The 26,988-nt window shown below is 35.7% G+C and overlaps 1 protein-coding gene across 5 annotated transcripts in view; it reads left to right on the top strand.

Moving 5' to 3' along the window:
- LOC117904443 (pyridoxal kinase) overlaps positions 1–25,914 on the top strand; it is a 90,745-nt gene extending 64,831 nt beyond the window's left edge. For 3 of the 5 annotated variants that reach the window (XM_034817036.1, XM_034817038.1, XM_034817039.1), the window contains 5 exons: positions 4,155–4,220; positions 7,735–7,791; positions 8,104–8,169; positions 8,248–8,301; positions 25,639–25,914. In XM_034817036.1, the coding sequence (XP_034672927.1) occupies positions 4,155–4,220; positions 7,735–7,791; positions 8,104–8,169; positions 8,248–8,301; positions 25,639–25,779 (384 nt within the window). In that variant the 3' untranslated portion in view covers positions 25,780–25,914. The remainder of the gene's footprint in view (positions 1–4,154; positions 4,221–7,734; positions 7,792–8,103; positions 8,170–8,247; positions 8,302–25,638) is intronic. The other 2 variants (XM_034817037.1, XM_034817041.1) reach the window with 1 other exon arrangement.
- Positions 25,915–26,988: the final 1,074 nt, after the last annotated feature.

Raw genomic sequence — 26,988 nt, 5'->3', positions numbered from 1 at the left:
TGGAGGAGTAAGAAGCAATCAGTTGTAGCCAGAAGTAGTGCAGAAGCTGAGTACAGAGCTCTTGCACAGGGAATCTGTGAAGGGATTTGGATAAAAAGGGTTCTTAGTGAACTGGGGCAAACGAGTTCATCTCCAATTCTGATGATGTGTGATAATCAGGCAGCTATAAGCATAGCAAAGAACCCCGTGCATCATGACAGGACCAAGCACGTTGAGATTGACAGACACTTCATCACAGAGAAGGTGACTAGTGAGACGGTTAGATTGAACTATGTTCCTACCAAGCACCAAACCGCAGACATCCTCACCAAAGCTTTACCTAGGCCTAACTTTGAAGACTTAACTTGCAAGCTGGGATTATATGATATATATTCTCCAACTTGAGGGGGAGTGTTGAAATTTGGCATTCAAAGTTAGGGTTTTTTAATTTAGGAAAGTATTTTAGGAATAAAGAAGGAGAGATCATTTAGGATGATTCAGTTTCCTAATTTTAGGAGAGAATCAAGCTAGATTGATTTTTTCTTATTCAGTCAGTTGTATATATATATGTGTATGGTGTGTACCTAAAGGATCAATAAAGGAATTCAGAAATTCTTCACTATTTATGTACATAAAATTCACATTTATAAATATTTTTTTATAAACTTACCTTAAACCATGGAAAATATTTAGGATTACTAGCAACATATGAAGATACCTCATTGGCCATATTGTTAGGACGTATGAGAATTTTCCCCACTCGGCATAATGCATGTCTAACTTCTTTAAAGTGTCAAGTGGCAGTATCTGTGGAGTGTTGAAAACGGTCTGCTACAACCCTCATTTTCACATTATGTCCTACGATTAGTAAGAACATAGCAACTGTCTCTTCAATTGTGACTAATCATGTATCCTGTAAGTTTTCATGTCTCTTAAGATGATCACAAAGGTTCATAAATGTTTCTTTATCCATTTGAAATAGTTCATAGCATGTCTGAGGATGACCTTCTATCATACCTCTTACAAATTGTGCACCACTTAATATTGATGTCCTTTGAGGTGTCTTGCATAAAAATATTTCCTCATACTCATTCATTATGTGAGCAATAAAAATTTCATCTAAATCATCGTCCTCTTCAAAAGATGAAGTTGACTCATATGGTGAACCACTGCTTGTGCTATTATCATCCATTGGTTACTACACTGAACAAATTAACTCACAATATAAAACAACACGAAATGAACATTAAAGTAGATATAATATAAGTTTCATAACCATAAATAACATCCATACAATGACAAGCTAAAGAGCATGGTAAAAGATTCTAACCAAAAGAGAAATAGTACATATTACAATGTCATCATAATAGTTATTTATCCAAACATTCACATTTAAAGCCTATCAAGCCATGCCCTTTTCCTCTCATCAGACATATTCATAAATATCTTTCTCCACTCCGGCGTTGTGAATTTCTCAACAACTTTTAAATATTTGTCATTATCCAGCAATTCAATGGTTTGTAAGGTTGCCATGTACCTTGTTATGCTAAAATCATTAATACCTACACTACTAGTTCCATTCTTATATCTTCCACTCTAGCCAACAATGCCTCAATTCTAGCTCAAGATGTTTCTGTTCTAGCCTTTGATGCCTCAGCCCAAGCTTTCAAAGTATCTCCCATTTGACTTAATCTGGACTCTTTCTTACCTCTACGTTCAAATAGAGAATCAGTTGCACGCTTTCCAGAATGGGTGGTCACTCCTCCTACCATCTCTGGTCGTAGAGGATTATCAGGGATCTCAGTATCTACATCCACATGCACTCCACCATGTTCCAAATTGTCATCCATCTCATCGTAACCACCAGTGTTTGGTGGATCTTGGGTGGAAGAGTAATGGAGGGCACTGGTTGCTGTTGATGGATTAAAGATCAATCCTAGCAAGTTGTCGTTTGGGCATCCCTTTGAGCGGAATCTTTTTGCATTTGGGCGTGCCTAATAGAGGAAAAAAAACCTCACTCTTAGTGTATACCAAATATTTAAATTAAAAAGTAATTAGTTTAAAAGTTGTTTTTACCCAAATGTAATTTTGCCAGGTTTCTTCTAGAGCATGCACCGTGTTAGTTTTAGCATCCCAACCAAATCCAATATGCTTTAAAAGATTAGAGAACTCACGGTGCATTGCACGTAGTCTATTAAACTTTTGTTTAAGCTGCATCAAATTGAAATTTCTTTTCCCTTGACTATTGACCTCAAATAAGATCCTTCTCCATGTGTTGGTACTAAATATACCACTATGCATGTTACCTTTATTAACTTCATTTACCATGATGTCAATAAAGATTTTCTCTATATTACCTTTCCATGTTCTTGCATCCTCAACATCTGTTATCTCAATTGTCATCTGTACAATCCCATTACAAATAAGAACCTTATGAGGAGATAACTTTTAGAATCACCAATAAAATTTAAGGGTTTGTTTGAATGAGAATTAAGATTATTGAAGTATAATGTATAAAAATAAAAATAGATTTGATATTAATTAGATCATAGATACTTTTTTTTTTTAGTTTTATAAAATTTGAAACAAAAATTGAGGAAAATAAAAATGATAAGAGTTTGATTAGTTTTATATTTGATTAATTTTAAAATAAAAATATTTTTTTTTATATTTTTTAAAATAAATCAAACATGATAAAATCATTTTTATTAATAATTTTTTTCTCAATTTAATCTTTTAATATGAGATAAAAAGCTTTAAAAAGAATTAATTTAATTTTTACAACTAATTTTCACCCAACAAAGCGTGTAAATAGAATATATAAGACATGAAAATAAATGCAAACATGTCTATTTGAGATGTAGAAAAAGGAATGCAAAGAAACCATCAAAATAAGTTTTAGTTTTCATATAAACAAAATTTTTATTCTAAATTTTATTTTTAGTAATTAATCTAAATATAATTTTTATTTGGATGATTGAAGTCAAAGCAGCCAAGTATTTATTTTAATAAATTTGCTTTGACTAATAATTGTTACTTTACATTGACAATGTATTTGTTCATTATTGTTTGAGTTATGAGTTAGGTGAAGTTTGAAGATGCATGTTCACTGCATATACACTTAGCCATTACCCTCATTACTGGATATACACTCTTTATTTCTTTAATTTTATGTGTCAAATATGTTTTGCCTCGAAATCTCTCTCACCTTTTTGTCTTGGCAAAGAAACACAGAACTCTTAGGTTTTGATATCTATTTCGGTGCTTATCGGTCACTCAAGGCAATCTATCTCTTATATGATTTAGATAGAGATTAAGGCAATGTTTGGTTCCTAGAAAATTTGAATGAAAATGCAAGGAAAAGAAAATAGAGAGGAAAAATAGACCGAAAGAAAAAGTGAAGTAAATAAAAGTTAAATTTAAAATCAATAGATTATTTTTATCTACTACTTCAAACTCATTTCACTAATTTTAACTTCTTGATATAAAGATTAAATAATTTGAAAATTTATAAGTTTCTAACTAATTTTAATTGTATTTGATTTTCTTTTATATTTTCAATAGTATAACCAAACATGAGAAAATCATTTTCCTTAGCTTTTTTTTCTTTCCTTAGTACTTTTTGGAAACCAAACATAACCTAAGAATGAAGAAAAATGAGAGCAATATTGAAAATAACACTGCTAAGGAACTGGTTTCTGAAACATGCAGCCTGGAAAAAGAACTCTCCCTTCATGAAACCTAGAGGGAAAAAGAAAGTGACTTCTGGTGCTGTTGCATTTCTTCCTCATTTGTTGGTCTTTCTAACCTTTCTTTCTTTTTCTTTTTTTTCTTTTTTTTTCCTCCTCTTTTTCTTTTCTCCCTCCAAAATTTATCTTATAACCTCCAGATGCTGGTTAGTGTAAACTTGTCTCATCAGACATTGTACTTCTCATGCAGCCTCCTATCATCCACTACTTTCCTTGGAGGCAAATAAGTAAATTTGCTGAGTGATTCTTATATTTAAGAAAACCAGCACATTCTGTAGCAAACCTCAACCTTCTTCTATAGAACTACAGTATATAAGCATTTTGTATCTATGAACTGATCAGCCTTGTTTTATTAAGTTATTAATGTCTTTTTTATTTTTCATTCTTAATTTGTGGCATAAGATGTAAATTTTTACTATGTCCCAGGTTGTCATAACAAGCATAAACATGGAAGGGAATCTTCTCCTCATTGGCAGTCATCAGAAAGAAAAGGTACGCTTTATATAATATTAAGATGTGCTGTGAAGGATTTTATATCATTTGAGGTTGCAATTATGGTTTTGGGCTTCTAAATTTCAACATTAGGTTGAAATTTGGTCCATTCAGTGTCTAAACTAATTTTTGAATGGATGCTATTGTTGTCTCATTTGATGGATCATATGTTTCTATATTGATGCCTTTTTTTCTTTCCCCTCTTTACTTTCTTATTTTTTTCCTTTTCTTTTGTTGAGAAATTTAATATATAACTTTATTAGCAAAGCCATGATGTCTTCATAGGACTTTTTTACTTCTATACTAGGATGCTTCATTGAATATGATAATGCCTTCTTTTTTTGATCAGAAACAAAAATTTATTATTGATAATAAAAGTACAAGAGAAGGATGAGAAGTCCTTCATTGAAAGTACAAAACTTGATCAAAGTAATACTTACACCACGCTATACAAAAACTATACACGAAGGCTAACCCCAACTATCTCAAACTTTTGAGTTACAAACCGAAAGCCAATTGAATTGAATAACGTTAAGTGGAACTCCTCTAAGAGCAGTAGTATAGGAGGCCCAAAGAGAAGAGTAGAAGTGAAGCAAATCCCACCACATCTCTTCCGATCTTCATTTCTCCTAAAAAATCCTTGTGTTTCTCTCTTGCCACACAATTCACAATAAAGTGAGACAAACAATTTGCCAAAGAGTCGTGCCTCTGACTAAATTCCCCAATCCTCTAAAAGAAATAAGGTGAGTGTTTTTCCTATAATAATGGGAGACGCTAAGGTCATATAACCAAGGCAACTTGAGAGAATTTGAGTTATGTTTAGGGGAGGACATCACACCAAATTCAATTAAAGTAGTCTCCTAAACATCTTTTGGACATAAACAATGAAGTTTTGTTTACCCAAGCTACTCTATAGGGATAGAGGTGTGGTTCAACTTGAAGTTTTGTCCTAACAACAGTATTTTTAGAAATCACATTCATAGAGCTGCCACTATTAATAATGGGCTTGGAAATTTAATCCCTACATTTGATATAAATGTGAAAAATACAGGTGCATTTCCACTGTCGTCATTCCTGGAGTAGATAAAATACATCTTATAACACTAATGAAGGTGTCATCATTAGCACTTCTTCATCTTCTCCTTGCTCACTATCTTAATTTTCTTGTGAATTCTAAGTACATGACTTGACATGTCTCTTATCATGACAATGCTGACACCCTATGCTAGAATCATTAGACCAATGATTACTTGAGATTGACCTTCCATCTCTATTAATGGTCACTCCTTGACTAGTTGTTGCTGCCACATGGAGAAAATTGACTAGTTTTAACACCACTAGTAGCTCTCATGTTGTTTCTTATCGTATTATGAGATAAAACTCAAGAATGATAGAACTTCTTGGCTTGAAAAGTCATACAGCTCTCATTTGGAGTCCTAAGATATCTCTCAACCTCTAAAACCTTGTGATAGGCTTCTGCTAAAGTTTTAGCAGAATGAAGGTTTACCTCTCTTTTAATTTCTTTTCTCAATCTATTGATGAATTTTGTCATAGCTACTCAAGATTTCTACCTCACATTGTATCTCAAATGAAGTTCCTCAAAGTGAACTAAGCAGCTTGTCACCTTAGAGGATATTTGCCTAACATTAATCCATTGGTCTAGGAATATGTAGGAAGCTATTTCTCTCTCAACTTTGTTTCATTTCATCCCAAAGTATGATTGATTCCTCACCTAAACACTCTAGGTTATATTGAACACTTTGCCAATACCGTTTCGCATAACCAGCAAGCTTCTTTTTGGTGAAGTGAATGCATGGAGTGTCTAACATTTCATACTATTCAAAGTAATCCTCAAGATCAACTAACCAATCAAGGAAATTGTTAGGATCTAACCATCCATTATAACTAGGGGAATCTACTTTAACCTTTGTTATATTGCTTGAATGATCATGTTATATTGCTTGACTGATCATGTGCCCCCTGCAAATGTCTCAAAGTTGCATTCCTCATAGGCTGACCAAAGTGCCAATGATTATGGTTTGGTTGCTTATGGTAACCTTGCCTTTATTCTTCCATGAATGGGTGATTCTCACCCATGTTTTCTATTTCATCATTAGGATCATTATCAAATGTGTCATTGTGGGCTCTACTTCATTATGGGTCTTCTAAGGCTCTTATGTTGTGGTGTGAATAAGAAACCTTGGCGTGATCTTGGACTTCCTAAAGGGATAGGATTTTGGTTATCGTGTTAAGTTGTAGGAAGTAGGTGATTCAAGCTGATGTTTTTTAGTTGGGCATAGCCTTGGTTTAATTCAGAATGAAATTTCGCCTGAAGGTCATTATAGAGTTGATCTATAGAATTTTATTAAGTCAAATTGGGTCCTTGATTGGATGATTCACTATGGTCCATAAATGAAGAAAGTATAGGGAAAAAATTATGAGATAGGTGTACAAGCTTTTTTTACTTTTATTTTTTTCCTTTCTGGAATATGCTGTGATATATTTCACAAATCACAATTAATTAGATAATCTAAAACTACTAAAATGTAATGTGAAAATCAAAATTTAATGAAGGCATTTGGTTTTTAAGGTAAGGGTAGGAAGGGAAGAAGAAAATTAAAGGTTTTAAAGAAAAGACTATAAGCTCAAAAAAATTCACTAATTAGATCTCAAGATAGGCTCACAAATTATTAAATATTTCCAAACAGTAAAAATATTAACCAATTTCAATGATAGAATACATATCTTATCAATTCTCTAATTAGTCTTTAGAGTATATGTGATCCTATAATTGAAGCTTGTAGGTTGTGAACCTCTGAAACTTTTTGTGATGCCACTTTTTCTATAATGGATCAATTTGCTTTCATACCAAATTGATGTAGAATGGAAGCACTACTTATATAGAACGGAAATTTATGTATGAAGGAAATTAGATGAGAAGTGAAGAAGAAATTAGATGAGAGAATATAAGAGAATTAGAAGAGAGAAAATATGCAAAATTTTTAAATATTTTGGTAATGATATAAATCAAGCTGTGCATTGTTATAATCAACCCTATTTATAAGCAATTCAAGAAATGTAATGGAAATAAAGTACTAGTTCCAAAGGAAATAAAATATTAATTCTAGTTGAAATACTAAGCCAAAGTGACAAGAGTTGAAACTAAATAGAAAAGCTAATTTTAATAAGAATAGAGATTCTAATATGAAAGCAAATAGGAATCCTTCTTATCCTCTACTTATAGGCTGATAATAAACTTGAAATAACTTGTTTTGGGCCCTCACCTATTCCTTGAATGTGAAACGGCCATTCTTTGAGCAATTCAAGATTGTGCTACCCAAAGTCTATGCATGTTCTGCAGCATGTTTCTGGGCGGGTGTGTTTCTCAGGAGCCATTTCAGGATTATTTACTCTTATTTTAATGTTTCAATTTTTTTATGACTCAAATATATATGTTGCTTATTTGCTTCTCATGTTAATGGTTATGTTCACTGAACGCTTAAATGTGTGATAGGGTCATTCTCCTGACCAATTCAAGATTGTGATGCCCAAAATTCCTGCATATTTCACGGTATGCATATTCTTCCTTATTCCTCCCACTTGTGGGACTTTTATGGTTGTTTCTATGGGATGGCAAGATCTTATTTATATATTAAAATTACCTTTTTTTGCATTAAAAGAAGGAATTTACCATTTCTATTATGCTCTAACCCAGGATTTAATAGTACTAGCTAGAGGTGCATATGAAGTGCACCTGAAATTATCTATTGTACTGTTATCCTAGAAATCACACAATGATCTTATGCCAAACCTACAATCTTTTTTCCCACTTATTATTTTTACAAGATGCTTTACACTTATTCATATGTGTGTATACCTGTAGGGAACAGGAGATCTAATGACTGCACTTTTACTTGGATGGAGCAATGTAATGCTTCTAAATTCTATTGTGAGATAAAGCAAACTCCTGAAATGGTTTTGTCTATAATGTTATTATTCTAATCATAATTGCTCTTTTGATATCCAGAAATATCCTGACAATCTTGACAAAGCAGCAGAGCTTGCAGTATCAAGCTTGCAGGTATTCCTTTTTCTGTTTTGGTTTTTTATTTAGTAATTTTCACCATCAATACAACTGCTTGAGTGCTGAAAGTCTCCTTTTTCAATATTTTTTTTTTTTTTTTAATTTTAATTTATTATTTATTTATTTTTATTTCTTTACCTTTGACTTATTTATAGGTGTTAAGGTTGGATCATTCTTGCCAGCCACTAAAAATAACCTGATGCCAAAGAGCATGTTTCCTTAGAGAAATCTTCTCAAACCCCAAACCCCCTTCCACCTTAGACTCGCACACTAGGTCCCAACTAATGAGATGGTCTCACTTGTGCTCCTCAGTGACGTAGGATGGATAGAAGCCCAATGTCCCATATTGACAGATTAATAACATTGGTTAGGCCTTATATGTGAGGCTATCTCTTAGCCTCCATTAGCTTAAGCTCTTGGTAGCGTATGTGGTCCTACATCATTTGGTATCAGAGTGTGAGGTTTAGCCTATAGATTACCCTATACGTGTTGACATGGCCATCAACAATTAAGTTAGGGTGTCTAACATAAGGACAAATGGAAATCCAGTGTCCCACATCGGCTAATTACTAATATTGATTGGGTCTCATATATGGGGCTAACTCTACCCCCCATTAACTGAAGCTTTTGGGACTGTATGTGGTATTGCATCATCTAGCCCTTGACTAAAGAAATCTCTTTGCATTTTCTTGATCTTTAACACCACTGAAGAAGGTATCTTAAAAAGGGAGAGAAAATAGGTTAGGGATATGAGACAAACATGATTGGATAAGATCATAAGAGTTATCCTTCCACCTAATGACAAAAAGACTTTTTCCCATCCATCTAATTTTTGTGAAATTTTCTCAATCATCGGATTCTAGAAAACACATGCCTTTGAGTTTCTCCTAGTGGGAGACCCAGACAGGGGAGAGGCCAAATCAAAGACCTTGCAATCAAGCAACAAGGCTAACCTAGTGATCTGATCCTGACTCATGTTGATGCTAAAGATAGTACTCTTGCCAACATTGATATTAAGTCCAAATATGTTCCTAAAAACTAACAAAATTAGCTTAAGATTTTGCAAATCTTGCAACAAGGGAAAGTGCTAGCTTTTTGTATATTCACTTTCACTTGGCAATTACTCAACCAAATTTCATGTTTGAATGGACCTACATATGCAGTTGGAATTTTGAAACAATTCAATGTGGCTAAGTTCGACTTTTGGGGGTCAATCGAAAGGAATAAATAAAAAGAAAAATTATTGAGAATCATATATATTTTTTTTACTTGTCAAATGTGTTGTTATACTAACAGAGGATAAGAGGATTGAAGATAGTATATTTCTATAGGGGGGAGACTCACTTTGATTTGAAGCACCTTGTCTAGCTTGCTTATCTACTTTTATGTCGTCGTTTCAGATGTCGAGGATAGTGAGTTTGAAGTTTGAACAGATCAAAAGGACTTCCTTTGGGGTGGTGGATCTTTAGAAAAAAAGCCTCATTAGGCTATTGTTTGTTTAGATAAGTGGAAGGAGGGCCTGGGAGTTAGGCGTCTCTCGTCACTCAACAAGGCTCTTCTTTGTAACGGAATTGGTGTTTTGTTACGATAAGGGAGGTTTTTTGGAGGTAGGTTGTTTGTGGGAAATACGGGGAGGATGCAGGGGATTGGTCTTCTAAGGAAGTGAGAGATGTGCACGAGGTTGTGTTATGGAGGGCCATAAGGAGACTGGGGGAGTTCATTAATAGTAGAGTCTCCTTCTCTATTGGTAATGGGAGGAGGGTAAAATTTGAAAGGATATTTAACATAGGGGTGAGCCTTTGAGAGTTTCTTTTCCTTTCTTATTTTCCATAGGTAGCTCAAAATAGGCATGGGTGGTGGATATGTGGACTCAATCAAATGAGAGATGTGTTTGGACCCCTAGGTACTCTAGGCGTTTAAATGATTTGCAGATTGAGGGTTTGGAGGGTTTCTTGTTTAGGCTGCAAGGTAAGGTGGTTATTGGAGACATAAAGGATAATGTGATTTGGTTGAAGACAAAAGGTGGAACTTTCTTTGTTAAGTCTTTTTACTTTATTCTAGAGCTTAAGAGATTAGTGCTTTTTCCAATATGGGTTGTTTGAAATGTGTGGGTTCCTCCTAAGGCAAGTTTTTTTTGCTTAAGAGACATCTTGGGGAAAAACTCTGACACTAGGTCAACTTTAGAGTAGAGGATGTATATTGACCACATTTTGCTACATTGTGACAAGGTGAGGATTTTATGAGTGCTTTTGTTGTTCCTTTTTGGTGTTTATTGGGTGTTGCCTTCTTATGTGAAAGAGACTTTGCTAGGGTGGTGTGACTCCTTTATTGGAAGGAAACAAAAAAAGTATGGGGCTTTTTTTGGACAATTTGGAAGGAGAGAAATAGAAGATCCTTTGATAATAAAGAGCTTTTGGACCAAGGGCTAAGAACCAGGTTTCCTTATAACTTGAAGTATTGGACCAAGTTGTATATGGGTGAAGGACCATTGTCCTTATTCGACTTCATTGATTGGTTGGGTTCTTGTTGAGGGAAGGAGTAGTTTTTTGTTTCCCTTGCCCTTTTTGGTGCCTTTTGGTGAGTGTTGCATCATCCTGTGTACTTTGGTGTGCCTTTTTAGCGCTTTATTAATTTTTTTTTTTTTGATAAGTACTTTAGCGCTTTATTAATATTATTTGCATTTACCTATTAAGATAAAAGGATAAGAGGATTGACTTGAAATTTGGAACCTACAAGGTATTGGTAACTGTTGAATATAATGTATTTATAGTGTATAACATTTCCTTGTTAATATAGGACACATATATGGTAGGACACATGTATGGTAGTTAGGACTCCTAGCCTTGTATATATATATTTCTCAATTGTAAGTAGATCATTACATTAATGAGAATTAAGGTCTTTCTTCTTTCTCTCTCTCTCAACATGGTATCAGAGCCAAGGAAGAAAACCTAATTCTTTCCTGTTTCCCGTGTCATCAACTCCGGGAAACCTTCCGGTAACCGTGTTTCATTCCGGTCACCTTCCCCATCTCCCAATACTTTCCGGTCATTCGGATCGTCGACAGAAACCACTCACCGCCGGCGAAATTTTCCGGCGAACTTTTCCGGTGAACTTTTCCGGTGAACTTCCCGGCAACGTATTTTTCCGACACCGACCATACCAGAAGGAGCGTCTGGAGGAGATCTCCAACTTTTGTGAAGGCATCGACACCAAAAGAGCCTCCACGCGCCGTCCACGCGCAATTTTCCGGCCGGCGGCTGCATCTCAGGCGCCGGCGCGTGAGGCTTTTTCCGACGACGCGCCTCCTCCTCTAGCTTCGCCTGACGCCGACCAGCCTCCCTACCTCCCTGGTTCTCCCATCCGAGCCCTGCACGTACCTCTTTTGGGGATTTTTGTCTCCGTCAGCCCTCCAAACAGTCTTTTCGACGAAGCTTCGACTACTTTTTCTCCACTCCAATCCCTGCACGTGCCTTGGGAAGTGTTCTTCTACCTTTCTGGTGGTACCACGCCGCGATCTGAGGCCGTCTCCCTTTTTCGGTGGTGCCACGCCGCAATTTGAAGCCGTATTAGGGCTCTCTTCGATCCAAACATACTTCATTCTCCAGATAAGTAGATATGACTACTAAAAATTCCATTTTTTCCGCTGTTATATCTGGATCTCCTATGATTACTTCGGAGAAATTGGTTGGCAGTGACAATTATCTTTCCTGGTCTGCCTCTGTTGAACTTTGGTTTATGGGTCAAGGATATGAGGATCACTTGATTACACAGGAGGCAGATATCCCTGAGGTTGACCGCGTACAGTGGAGGAAGATAGATGCACAGTTATGTAGTGTATTATGGCAATCGGTTGATCCCAAGATTCTTCTTCATCTTCGGGCCTACAAAACTTGTTTTAAATTTTGGACTCAGGCCAAAGGATTATATACGAATGATATCCAGCGTCTTTATAAGGTGGCTTCTGCTATTGTCCATCTTAGCCAACAGGACTTGGAGTGAGGGAAGAGAAAGGAGTGAGGAATCTGATCGTGTAAGACAGAGGAGGGCATACGATTAATCAAATAACAAGCGGTAAGAACAACGTTCCCCCAAAAACGAAAAGGAACATTACTATGAAGGAGGATAGTACGAGCTGTCTCAACAAGATGTCGATTCTTGCGTTCAACTACCCCATTTTGTTGAGGAGTATGAGCACAAGAAGACTGATGAAGAATCCCATGATGAGACATAAACGAAGTAAATGGGGCTGAAAAATATTCCCTAGCATTATCACTGCGTAACACACGAATAGAAATATTGAACTGGGTTTGGATTTCAGCATAAAATTTCTGGAAAATAGAGAATAACTCAGCTTGATTTTTCATTAAAAATAACCAAGTACATCGAGAATAGTCATCTTGGCCAGATTGCCTCTCTTAAGGAGGAGTTCTTGACTGTGATGCCTCTTACTCCTGATGTTGGGGCTCAACAAACACAGCTTGACAAGTTCTTCATGGTTCTTACTCTTATTGGCCTCCGTCCGGATCTTGAGCCTGTCCGCGATCAGATTCTTGGTAGTTCATCAGTTCCGTCCTTGGATGATGTGTTTGCTCGCCTCCTCCGTATCTCCTCCACTCAGACTTTGCCATTTGATAGCACTTCAGATTCTTCTGTGTTAGTTTCTCAAACTAGCTCTCGAGGAGGCCGTAGTGGTACCCGAGGTAGAGGTTAACGTCCTCATTGCACCTATTGCAATAAACTTGGCCACACTTGCGATCGTTGCTATCAGTTACATGGATGACCTCCTCGCACTGCCCATGTGGCCCAGTCCTCTGATTCTCCGCTGCCTCAGCCTCCGAGCTCTTCCGCATCTCAGGCTTCTGTTGCCTCTGTTGCCCAGCCTGGTAATGCCTCTGCCTGCCTTACCCACACATCTTCTCTTGGACCCTGGATTCTAGATTCTGGAGCTTCTGATCACTTATCTGGTAATAAGGATCTTTTCTCCTCTATTACTACTACCTCTGCTTTACCTACTGTTACCTTAGCTAATGGTTCTCAAACTGTGGCTAAAGGTATTGGTTTGGCCCTTCCTCTGCCTTCTCTACCTCTCACTTCTGTCCTTTATACTTCTGAATGTCCTTTTAATCTTATTTCCATCAGCAAAATCACTCGTACTCTTAATTGCTCTATTACCTTTTCTGATAAATTTGTGACCTTGCAGGACCGGAGTACGGGGAAGACGATTGGCATAGGACGTGAGTCTCAAGGCCTCTATCACCTCACCTCGGATTCATCTCCTGCAGTTTGCATTTCCACTGATGCTCCTATCCTCATTCACCATCGTCTGGGCCACCCTAGTCTCTCCAAGTTCCAGAAGATGGTCCCTCGTTTTTCCACTTTATCGCCGCTTCCGTGTGAGTCATGTCAGCTTGGGAAACATACTCGTGTCTCGTTCCCAAAGCGTTTGAATAATCGGGCAAAGTCTCCTTTTGAGCTTGTCCACACTGATGTTTGGGGTCCTTGTCGGACTGCGTCTACTTTAGGATTTCAGTATTTTGTCACTTTCATTGATGACTATTCTCGATGTACTTGGTTATTTTTAATGAAAAATCGAGCTGAGTTATTCTCTATTTTCCAGAAATTTTATGCTGAAATCCAAACCCAGTTCAATATTTCTATTCGTGTGTTACGCAGTGACAATGCCAGGGAATATTTTTCAGCCCCATTTACTTCGTTTATGTCCCATCATGGGATTCTTCATCAGTCTTCTTGTGCTCATACTCCTCAACAAAATGAGGTAGCTGAACGCAAGAATCGACATCTTGTTGAGACAGCTCGTACTCTCCTCCTCCATAGTAATGTTCCTTTTCGTTTTTGGGGGGACGCTGTTCTTACCGCTTGTTATTTGATTAATCGTATGCCCTCCTCTGTCTTACATGATCAGATTCTTCACTCCCTTCTCTTCCCTGACCAACCACTTTATATCCTTCCTCCTCGTGTCTTTGGTTGTACTTGCTTTGTTCATATTCTCACTCTTGGACAGGACAAGCTTTCCGCCAAAGCCATGAAGTGTCTCTTCTTGGGATACTCCAGACTTCAGAAGGGTTATCGTTGTTATTCCCTTGAGACTCATCGATACTTTATCTCCGCTGATGTCACCTTCTTTGAGGACTCACCATTCTTTTCCACCACTTCTGAGTCTCAACCTGTTTCTGAAGTCTTGCCTATTCCCATTGTCTCCCCACCTGATGCTATGCCTCCTTGACCACTTCAGGTTTATCGTCGCCCTCGTGTCGTTGCTCCTCTCCCTTTTGCTGAGGCACCTGCTGACTCACTTCCTATCCCTTCGGCTTCACCTACCCCGACTCTACCTTCTCCTCATGACTTACCCATTGCTGTTCGGAAAGGTACTCGCTCTACTCGTAATCCTCATCCTATTTACAATTTTTTGAGTTATTATCGATTATCTTCACCCTATTCTGCTTTTGTTTCTGCTATATCCTCTGTTTCTCTTCCAAAGAGCACCCATGAAGCTCTTTCCCATCCAGGCTGGCGACAGGTAATGGTGGATGAAATGACTGCTCTGCACTCTAATGACACTTGGAAAGGATGAACAGATGAAACTCATATGTGATAACCAGGCCGCATTACATATTGCATCCAATCCAGTCTTTCATGAAAGGACCAAACATATTGAAGTTGACTGTCATTTCATTAGAGAGAAGATCGCATCAGGATGTGTTGCTACAAGTTTCGTTAATTCAAATGATCAACTAGCTGACATCTTCACTAAATCTCTCAGAGGTCCTAGGATTAAATATATTTGTAACAAGCTTGGTGCATATGACGTATATGCTCCAGCTTGAGGGGGAGTGTTGAATATAATGTATTTATAGTGTATAACCTTTCCTTGTTAATATAGGACACATATATGGTAGGACACATGTATGGTAGTTAGGACTCCTAGCCTTGTATATATATATTTCTCAATTGTAAGTAGATCATTACATTAATGAGAATCAAGGTCTTTCTTCTTTCTCTCTCTCTCAACAGTAACATTGCAGGATGACATTGGATTATGATATTTAAGGCATGGCTCCAAGTTGCAATTTTAGTCATTATTTGGAAGGAATGGTAGATTGTGACATCTTGGATTGGTATTGGTGACATGAAAATTATATTATAATAGTTAAAAAGTTCAAAAATTCTAAAAAAAAGGAGCATTTATAGAAAAATAAATACAGTTAGATGGGCTTCAAAAATTAATAAAAACATAAATCACAATTGAAATTGTTTAAATATTGATAAAAACACACATTTAGTTTGGTATGTGATAATACTAAAAATTCAAAATTTTATTGTTTTTAAGTACACATTTTTTTATTTTTTATTTTTTTTTTGCTAAAAAACACATAAATTGAAAGTTTAGAGAAAAAAAAAAAGCGTTCCTCTATACCTTTGAAGTCTAGGATTACAACATATATATGGGACTACTCTTGAGTACATGCAAAAGGAAAAAAATAAATACTACTGTGCAAATAATCACTACCTACCCTAAAAAAAAAAAATTACTAAATTAGAAACATTGACTTAGCTTATTCTATCCCCTAATTTGCTCCACTAAATCAAGTCACAACATCCCTCAAGTTAGTTTTAAGATGTTTAACATTCCTAGCTTTTTTACTAGAACTTCAAATAATTGCTTTTGAAGGCTTCTAGTTAGGATATCTGCTAGTTGTTTTTCTTTAGGAACATATGGCATATAGACTAAGCCTCCCTCAAGTCTTTCCTCAATGAAATGATTATCCACTTCAACATGCTTAGTTCTATCATGTTGAACTGGATTGTGAGCTGTGTTAATTGTTGACTTATTGTCACAGTATAATTTCATAGGTTTCTTATAAGGAATCCTTAATTCTTCTAATATCCTCTTTAACCAAATGATTTTACAAATTCCATGAGCAACGGCTTGAAACTTAGCTTTTGCACCACTTCAAGCTACAACATTTTGTTTCGTGTTTCTCCAAGTTATTAAATTCCTTCCAACAAAGGTGTGCAATAACTTGAAGTTGATCTTCTATGTTCTATCGTTGTTATCTCCTGCCTAATTAGCGTTAGTATACGCCTCAATCTGCATATGCCCTTTTTTCTTGAACATTAATCCTTTCCTCGGGTTTCCTTTCAGATACTTCAAAACTTGATACACAACTTCAAAACATTCTTTAATAGGTGAGTGCATAAACTAACCAACCATAATAACCGCAAATGCTATATCAGGACGTGTATGTGATAAGTATATCAGTTTACCCACAAACATTGATAGCGTTCTTTATCCACACTTGAGCTTAACTCTGTTTGCCCCAGTTTCCTATTGGGATCCATTGGTGTTTTAGTTGGTTTACAACCCAACATTCCTGTTTGTTTAAGCAAGTCTAGAGTATATTTTCACTGAGAAACAAATATACCACTTCAAGACCTTGCAACTTCTATACCCACTTGCATCCTACTGGTGTCTTCCCTCTTGGCAAACTTACCAAATCTCAAGTTCTATTCATTTCAAGAGCTCTCATTTCTTCCATGATTGCTTTTCTTTACTTAGGAACAACTAAAACATCCTATATAGATTTTGGAATCTCCACAGAAGACATGTTAGTGGTAAAGTCTCTAAAGGAATTAAATAACCTATGATATGACACATATTTAGAAATAGGATTCATGGCACATGATCTAGTTCCTTTCCTAAGGGTAATGATAATATCAAGGTCATTAGAAGCATTAGTATTTATATTTGAAGAGAGAACAAGAACTATACCTTCCTAGGTCCTTATGACTAGTTTTAACGCTTGGATAGTGGCAAGAGCGTGACTTTTTGGATTACCTTGATTATTTCTCCTCCTTGTGTAGATACTAAGCTCAGTTTGAGATTTTGTCTGTAGTGATTCTCCTCTTATCAACAATTCTTCATTGTTTAGTACAATAGAACTTGGTTGAGGGGTTGAACTTGAACTTAAGTTTTTTGACCCAACAGGACCCAAACCAGAAGAATGTGAAAGACTAGGACTCACATTGTCATCAAATGTTCACATGGGTAAAGACATTTCCCAAAAACATTGTCATCAAATCTTCCTCAACCACACTTTCCCCTTGAAGAGTGTTTTTGGTTAAGTAGGGTTGATTTTCAAAGAAGGTTACATCCATGCTAACAAAAATTTTCCTAGAGATAAGATCATAACACTTATACCCCTTTTTTAGATGTGAATATCCCACAAAAATACACTTTAGTGCATGGAGATCAAGCTCAGTTCTTATTTTTTGATGAATATTGAAATAAATTTGAATTTTTTTTTGCTTTCCTTAAAAATTGTATTAGAATACAATATGTACATCCTATTTATACACAATTGGGGATTGGATTCCCCTTAAATCTCTTCCATAAATCAAGGATCTTATTCACCTATCATCTATTATCCTATAATCTCTCAGATAAATCATATTTTACCAAAGAAAGAAAAGGAAAGAAATAAATACAAAATTATTTAGAATTTGCCAACACTTTATACACAATATATTTTGCTATATTTAGAATTTGCCAGCACTCCTTCTCAAGCTAGAGAATACATGTTGTTCATTCCTAGCTTGCACGTAATTATTTGAAACTGGTGACTAGTCGATCCATTAGTCAACACATCTATAAGCTGCCGTTTTGTTGTAATCACCATCAAGTTTTTCTTTGACGAAGTGTTAATCTACTTCTACATGCTTTGTTTGATCATATTGTACTAAATTGTGAGCAATATTGATTGTCGATTTCTTGTCACAGTATAACTTTATTGTTCATGGCAATGGTAAGTTTACCCATATGTGAACGTTTGATTAAGAGTGTATGATCTCTTGGCTTTATCGAGACTCTATGTTATTCATAGCTTTTGCAAATCTTTCAAACCATGCTTGAGTATATTGTTTAAGGTCATAAACTGCCCTTTGTTAGTTTGTACACATTGTTTGTTTTTGAAGTCTCCATTGAAACTTGATAGTGTTTCCATATACATTTCTTATTCTAGATCACCATGCAAGAATGCATTCTTAACATCAAGTTGCTGCAAAGACCAACCAAAGTTAGTTCCAAGGATAGTAATATACCAATGGTATTCATCTTTGCTATTGAAGTAAATGTTTCTTGGTAGTCTACCCCATAAGTTTGTGTATACCCCTTTGCCACAACCTAGCCTTATATTTCTTCAATGTCTCGTTAGCTCTATATTTAACAGTGAACACCCATTTACATCAAACTGGTTTTTTTCCCTTTGGTGATTCAACTATTTCCCAAGTTTGGTTTTTTTTTAAGAGCTAACATCTCCTCTTCCATGGCTTTCCTCCAATTCTCACTTCTAAGTACTTCTTGAACTGTTTGAGGGATTTCAATAGGAGTTAATTGGGTAAGGAAGGCTCTATGTGATGGGGATAGGTTTTCAAATGAAATAAAATTGGAGATCGGGTGTTGAGTGCATTTTATGGTAGCTTTCCTAAGGGTAATTGGTAAATGGAGATCAGGAAACTCTTTTGAATCTTCGTTTTGAACAAATTGATCCCGAGGTTATCGTGAGGGTAACAAATTTGAAGCAGGAGAAATGACACTAACAATAGAACAAATGGAGTTTGTGTGTTTATTACCTGGCTTAGGTTTAGATTGTTGAGCTTGCATTAAATTAGATTGAGACTATTTTCACCTAGAGTAAACCTCTAATGGCATGTCAGTCGCATTAACTCCCCCTTGACCATTTTTGATGAGGGTTCTTGACTAGGTGACAAGGAGGTAGAACCTATAGGTGAGCCTTAGGTGAAAGAGGCATGGATTTAGAAAGTCTAGGCAAATCAAGCAACCCATAAGAGAGAAACTTATCTTCACCTAAGATTTCCCCCAAAAACAAGTATTAGGAAAAAATGATTGATTTTAGCAAAAGTGACATTCATTTTTGAGTTGGAGAGTATCCCACAAACATGCATTTTAAAACTCAGGGATCAAGTTTGTTGCAATTTAGAGGATAGACATGGACAAACGACACAAAACTAACAACTTTGGGAGGAAGTTTACTGAAGTTATTGAAATGTGGAAAATTTTTAAGTGGTTTTATCTTCAAGCACTTTTGGGGATAGTCGGTTAATTTAATGAGCTACAGTTAAGATAACCTCTCCCTAATATGATTTAGGCATATTTGTCTGAAAAAGTAAGGCTTGAGTGATTTTCAATAGATGTTTATTTTTCTGTTCAGCCACACCTCTTTCTGTGGGGAATTAATACATGAAAATTGGTGTATTATCCCTTCTTTTTCAAGAAAAGAAGATAACACCTGATCAAAGTGCTCTTTCCCATTATATGATCTAATGGCTTTAATTTTAACTCCAAACTATGTGCTAACCATTTTGGGAAAGACAAAAAACACAAAACTGTCATTTGACTTGTTTTTCATGAGGCATAACCAATTCCCTAGTACAATCATCAATAAAGGACACAAACCACATTGCTCTAAAAAGACTTCGGACTCAAGAGGGATCCAATTATCGGTATGAATTAACAAGAAAAGGAATATTGATTTTGTATTACTTAAAGGAAACAGAACATGATGATATTTAGCTAATTGACAAACCTCACAATGAAAACCGTTAACATCCGATTTATTGAATAATATAGGAAACATATTTTTTAGCAAAGAAGAAGATGGATGCCCTAAACGAAGATGATGTGTATGAAGCAATAGGCTTATCCATTGAAGTTAGAAGGCTACGAAGCCTCTCAATCTCTTCTTTGTTCAGTCTACCATCATTTGAATCATTAGAAGTTAAGATTTCTAGTTGGGAATTCTCTTTAGATTGAGCAATATGGGCTTGACCATTTCACTATCTAGATTAGCATATCGATTTCTATTCCCTCTACCAAATGATTGCAGCTTTCCATGGAGTTTCCAACAAGTCTCCTTGGTATGCCTTGGTTTTTTGCAATATACACACCACAAGGCATTTTTGTTGATTGGTGATCTAGACACTTCACTTCCTCCACAATTGTTGTTTAATAGTGTGGAGTTTGGCTTCGTGGTGACAAGACCTGGACTTTCTGTTGTTGGAGTGTCAAGCATAGCATTCCTTCCTTCTTCTGCTCTTATGATGGAGAGGACTTCATTTAGGTGAGGGAGATCTTCCTTTCCAAGGACTTGAACCTTGACTTGATCATATTCCACATTAAGACCCACCAAAAATTCAAATATCCTTTCACTTTGAACAAATTTGAGCATCATGGCAGCATCTTCGCTGCACTTCATCTTAATATTCTGATAGTAATCTAATTCTAACCATAAGCTTTTCATGATATTATTGTATTTGGTAACAACAAAAGTATCTTGCTTGGTAGCACCAATCTTGGTCTTTATTTTGTGGATGTGGGGAGCATCCCTCACTTTCGAGTATGTTTGCCTAATAGTCTCCCAAATATCTCTAGTCGTCGTCAAGAACATGCATGTGCCGCTGGTCTCTGGTTGCATTGAATTCCACAACCATGACATTATCATTGAATCCTCTTCATCTCATGCAATGAACTTTGGATCGTCTTCACTTGGAACAGGTCCAATTAGATGATTCAGTTTTCCTTTTCCCTTCAAAAGTGTTCGCACTACTTGAGCCACACCAAATAATTGTGACCATTGAGTTTGAATGGATTTTGCAGATTTTAATATTTTGTAGAAGGGTTATCGCTAGTCAAGTTGGGAGCAAAGTTTGGAGATCGGATGATTTATGATCTATCGAACACATTGGAGCAAATCAAAAATAATTTTGTAAATTTGAGAGGGGGGAAAATTTTATGAGGTCATATAAAATTCAATGGAAGGAGATGTGCATCAACAATTTCTGATGCTAGCAATGAAGGTCATATAACTGCTGTGAAATTCAGCAGCAATTAAGGCTAAGAAAAGAAAAAACTTAGGATGCAAAAGAGAGTCTTAACTCTGATACCATGTAATAAATTTGAAATAAATTCTACTTTCGTTAAAAATTGTATTAGAATACGATATGTACATCCTATTTATACACTATTGGGGATTAGATTCCCCTAAAATATCTCTCATAAATTAGGGATCTTATTCACCTACCACGTATTATCATATAATCTCTCACATAAATCATATTTTACTTAAGAAAGAAAAAGGAAAGAAATAAATATAAAATTATTTAGAATCTACCAGCACTTTATATATATTCTACTGTATTTAGAATCTGCCCGCAAATATGAACAAATGTTGTACATCCAAAAATTTTAGAGGAATTGAAGAAAATATTTTTCAATGAGGATAAACCTTAGAAAAATGATTAAGAGGGGTTTTAAACCAAAAATTTTAGTCGGGATTCTGTTAATTAGATAAGAAGTTGTAAGTACAACTTCTCCCTAAAAATTTTTAAGAACCCTCGATGTAAACATGATGGCTTTAGCAACCTCTATTAAGTGACAGTTTTTCCTCTTCGCAATCCCATTTTGTTATAAGGTATCAAAACAACTAGATTGATGTATGATCCCATTTGTAAGTAAATAATTTCTAAGAATAGAGTTAAAATATTCCTTTCCATTATCAATTTGAAGTACTTGGATTTGAGTTTGAAATTGTGTTTTTATCATTGTATGGAAAATTTAAAAAACCCTTTTTGCCTATGATTTTTCCTTTAATAAATAAATCTAGCAAACTCTAGTGTGGTCGTCTATGAAAGTGATAAACCACCTAGTTCCGGTTAAGGTCACCATGCATGAGGGTCCCCAAATGTCAGTATTTATCAATGCAAAAGTCCTAGATTCTTTATAAGGTTGTGTAGGAAAGTAGACATGATGATGTTTAAATAGTTGGTATACCTCACATTGAAACATTAAAGGATTTTGGACTCTCAGTTGCAGTTCTTCTTTACTGAATGGAGATGCTTCAGTTATGGTTTTGGACTCTCAGTTGCAGTCTGCATGCCTTGGCCATTTCTCTCATGAAATCTGCCACTGTTTTTCAGATTTTGTGTCTTCCCATGCAGCTTCCAGCAGGTGTATCTGGTGTGCCTTTGTTTGTTACAATGATCACACCTTATTTTCCCTTTACCTCATGCTTTCTTTGAGATCCCTTGATCACCAGCATTGGCCGCAGCACTGGCAGCAGCTTCAATTGCAACAAGTGCTGAGTTCTGAAGGATTGAAGAAGAGCCTCCCATCATGACTGATTTGTGGCTTTCTTCCTTTCAAACCTCAACAAACACTTCTTGGATAGAGGGTAAGGGCTCTTTACCTAGGACTCATCTACGGACTTCATCTAATTCTTTATTCAATCCAGCAAGGGAGTTAAACACTCGTTCCTTCTCTATCATCTTAAAACAGGCACTGTCTGCAGCACATGCCCATTCAAATCCATAAAATAAGTCCCATTCTTGCCAAAGACCTTTCAAAATGTTGTAATATTTAGTCACACCTTGATCTCCTTACTTTATCTCACAGATCTTTGATTTCGACTTAAAGATTTGTGCTGAATTCCTAAGATCAGAGTAAGTTTCCATAACTGCTTCCTAGAGCTCTTTTGCTGTTGGTAAAAACATGTTAAGTCTGACCTATCTTCGGCTCCATATAATTCACTAACTTGGCCATGATCATGGAATTTTTTGAGTCCCATGTTTGAAAACTTGGGTCATCCTCTTTTGGGGCCTTTGTTGTACCAGTCAAATAACCTAGTTCCCCTTTCCCACGAATAAACAATTTAATGGACTGAGACCATCTAAGAAAATTCAGTCCATATAGTTTATGAGTGGTGATGTGCAGTGAAGGATTATCACTGGTTCCATGAGGTGAGACTTGATATGGAGGCATTGATACCTATTATGAAGAATATCTAAAATTTTCCTCCTTTCTGATTCTTGACATCAAATCCTCCAACCAGCAGCCTCATAATTCCAGAAAATAAAAAATAAAAAATAAAAAATAAAATAAAAAATAAAAAAATTCTGATGCTTGAAACCAAAAAATAAATGTATCACTTCCAGTAGGAAATTGACTCTGATACCATGAAAGTTTAGAGAAAAAAATCATTCCTCCATCTATATCTCTGAAGTTTAGGATTACAACATATATATATATATATAGGGCTACTCTTGAGTATATGCAAGAGGAAAAATAAAAAAACAAAAACTAAATTAGAAACATTGATTCAGCTGATTCTATCCCCCAATTTACTCCACTAAATCAGATCACAAAATCCCATTTATAGCATTAAATCAAATCTCCCACATGTTTTATGATTTTTCACATAAATATATAGGCATTTCACATTGGCTTTGGAGGTTCTACGAGCTTGACAGAATGGTCCAACTTGACAATGGCTTGATCTTAGTGTCCATAACTTGGCTCTATCAGCCAATTCATTTCTGTAACTGAAAAAAATTGGGTCTCAAAATCATCTCAGTAATGATCATTCCGCATACAACTTAGGCAATACTTTGGGCCTTGATTTAAGGTGGTGGTTAAGCAAGGGATAAACTCTCTGGGAAGTTAAATCTTATTTTTATCAAATTTCTCAGTTATCTTGTTGGACCAGAAAATGTGGTAAGTTTGGACCAGAAATTTCTCAGTTATAATTCAATATTGACAAACATAGTCATGTTTTTTATGCACAAAGTTCCTGGTGTCTAATTGCTTTCAGCTTTGACTTGTTTGTGCAATAAAATGAAGCGGAGATCATAAGGCATTAAGATGGTTGTTGAAGGATATACTAAGACAAGCGTTTGTATGTGTGTGCATGTTGTGGGGCAGAATGGAAGTGAAAGTTCCTATAGCTTGCAAACCCAGGGGTTGGTTCTGAAGTATTGTTGTAAGGTTGCCACTGTATAAATTGGTGTTTATGTTGCCATCCTGCTGATAAACCATATCGGAAATTTTATAACCATATGTCAAGGGAAGATTTGCAAGGGGCAGTTTAGGAGCTCAGTGCTTCTGTAACGATAAACAATATGGTTTTCTTCTCCTTTGTTTCTCTATGATTGAGAAGTCATCTAAGTAGAACATCATTTTCTTTGAAGATTTCTAGACCTCAATGTTAAGCAAGAGTGTGGATGAAGGAATCTCTTGAGTTTTTCTAGAAGTCTGTTGAAGTGTGGTTTGAGGAACCTTCTCTTAGAAGAATTTACATTCCTAGCAACGAAAAAAAGGCTCCTGATGGGATGGGGAGGGAGTGTTGCTGACTCTTATATGAAAACTACTGACCATTTTATGAAACAACCCACTAATCAGTTGCTTGTAGTTCTTGAATCGAAAATACAGGAGATCCATGAATTGAAAAGATTCAAAAGAAGCATTTGAACATTTCTGAGAAATGTCTCAATGTTGTCTAGTTCTGTCTACGGTTCATGCACTCAGTTTGTGTTTTTAGGCAGACTAGTAAATTTCTCATTCCTCATGGGTTGAGATATCTATGGTGCTATCTATTTGGCCTTTCCTATACCTACTTAAGTAATATTCTCACCTTAGTTGTGAGGTTCTTGATGGTCTCGCTGATTCATTGGGATCTTGAGTTCAAGGACAAGGTTAAATTGTTGTTCTAAAGCCTTGGAGGAGGAAATAGTTTGATTGATGACAATGGCTAGGGTGGAATTTTTTTCGACTTATTTTATTGTCTTTGTGCTTCTTCTGTTTTCTTTATTTCTTCATAACTTTCATGGTTAAAAATCTGTGATGTGATGTAACACTAAATGCAAAAGCTTTTAGCAGTTAGGCAGAAATGTTCACAAGATTTCGAATGTGCTTTCCTTATATAGGTTTAACATTCAAGTGTATGGATGACATTTAAAAGAAATTTAAAATCTTGGAATTTTATTACTACCTTGACAAAGATGCCAAACACACTCCAGGCATTACACTCATGTTGACTTGCTTTCAACAAAAATCTATTTAGAGCATGATATTAAGGACCAATACATGTACTATGATGTGCTACAATCATCATCTTTATGTTCCTTATCCAAAGCATGTTTGGGCCCATCTTTCCTAATATCCTGTTTCAGCATTTTTGTTAGAACATGATACAGACCCATATCATATTGTCAAAGGTTGTACATTTATATTCCATAGCTCTTGATAGCCTTTCATCTGAATTCAAACTGGAGGAAACTAGTTGCTGGAACTTCAAGCTGATCTAAATTCTCCTTGAGTGCCTGAATGGGATTATTACTGCATAGAATTTGACAGACAAGAACCATGAATGCTGAAATTGTAAATATGAATTTGGGATTTTATTTCAGAAACAGATTTTGAACTAAAAAACTTGTGATCATATTGTTATCAATATTTTGCAGGCGCTTCTGCAGAGGACATTGGCTGACTATGTAAAAGCTGGATTTGCTCCACAGTCAAGCAGCTTGGAGATTCGATTGGTTCAGAGCCAGGATGACATTCGCCACCCAGAAGTTAAATACAAGGCTGAGCGATACACCTGAATGGGTGATTTGCATTGGAACAATAACAATAATCATATTTAGCTGATACAATCTGAACATGCCTATGCTTGTATTTTATGGACTAGACTATGATATAATGAAATAAAAATAGTGTTTCAATGTTTTAATGTTTAAGTGCAGGTGAAAAAGGGCAACCTCCGTGATTTTGTATGTCAAGGAAAAACTAAATGTCGTCTTCAATGGGAAGATACAAGCGTGGAAAATAAGTGAGTTTGGCACAATGTAATTGGATAAAAGGAAACAAGGTTATGAATCTAAATGTCTTCCCAAAATATTTACCAAATTAATGGTTACCCATCATGTCACGATTGTTTTTTTTTTAGTCAAAATCACAGTAGTGACAATGGTTTTGGTTCCACCTTTGTGTTTAAAATCGTTATTGACCATGGTTGAAAGTACAACATCAAAGCAAAGAGAAAAGGAAGAAAACGAAACTTTAGATTTTCTTATTATGATCTATTGAAAAATTGTACAATACAAATAGAGTTTAAATATTTTACAATAAAAAAATAATAATAAAAGGACTATTTTACCATTACTCCTAAAAGGAAAGATAATAATTCTAATATAAGAAATAAATAACTCCAATATTCCCCCACAAACTTACAATGCGGTTAAAAGAAGCATCAAGAGTTGGTTAACTAAAAATTCAAAACACAGAAGTAGATGCAACTTGGTAAACAAGTCTACAATTTGTATGGAACAAGGAACAAAAGGCGTAAAGAGTGTCATGCTGAACGTGATGACTAGTGAGATGACAATCAGTCTCAATATGCTTGGTATTTTCATGAAAGATGGAATTGTGTCCTATCTTAACACAATTCTTCTTGTCACGATACATAAGAATGTGACAAGAAAAAGAAGCACATATATAAGCAACTCTTAGATAGTGAAAAATAATTTTTCTAAATATTGATAATTTATATTTTGCCTTTTTATTTTCCTTTTCAGCCTATAGCTTTTCACCCGACGTAGTTCTCAAGATACTATCTCATGCCAAAAAAACAAGTGTAGCCCTAACCTTGTCATGTGTGGATGTCTGTTGGTAAGTTCAATTGGTTTTGTTATTATTTTTGTTAATCATTAGAATTATTTGTATAAACTTGATCACTATGATATAGGTCTCAACCAAGTGCTTTTTTAATTTAATTGGTCTTTATCATGAATGAAGGTCATCCTTGTTTGCCT

This window comes from Vitis riparia, chromosome 17 (assembly GCF_004353265.1).
Source record: "Vitis riparia cultivar Riparia Gloire de Montpellier isolate 1030 chromosome 17, EGFV_Vit.rip_1.0, whole genome shotgun sequence".
Classification (NCBI taxonomy): domain Eukaryota; kingdom Viridiplantae; phylum Streptophyta; class Magnoliopsida; order Vitales; family Vitaceae; genus Vitis; species Vitis riparia.
Note: the sequence above shows the minus strand (reverse complement) of the source record. Positions and strands in the feature narration are given on the sequence as shown.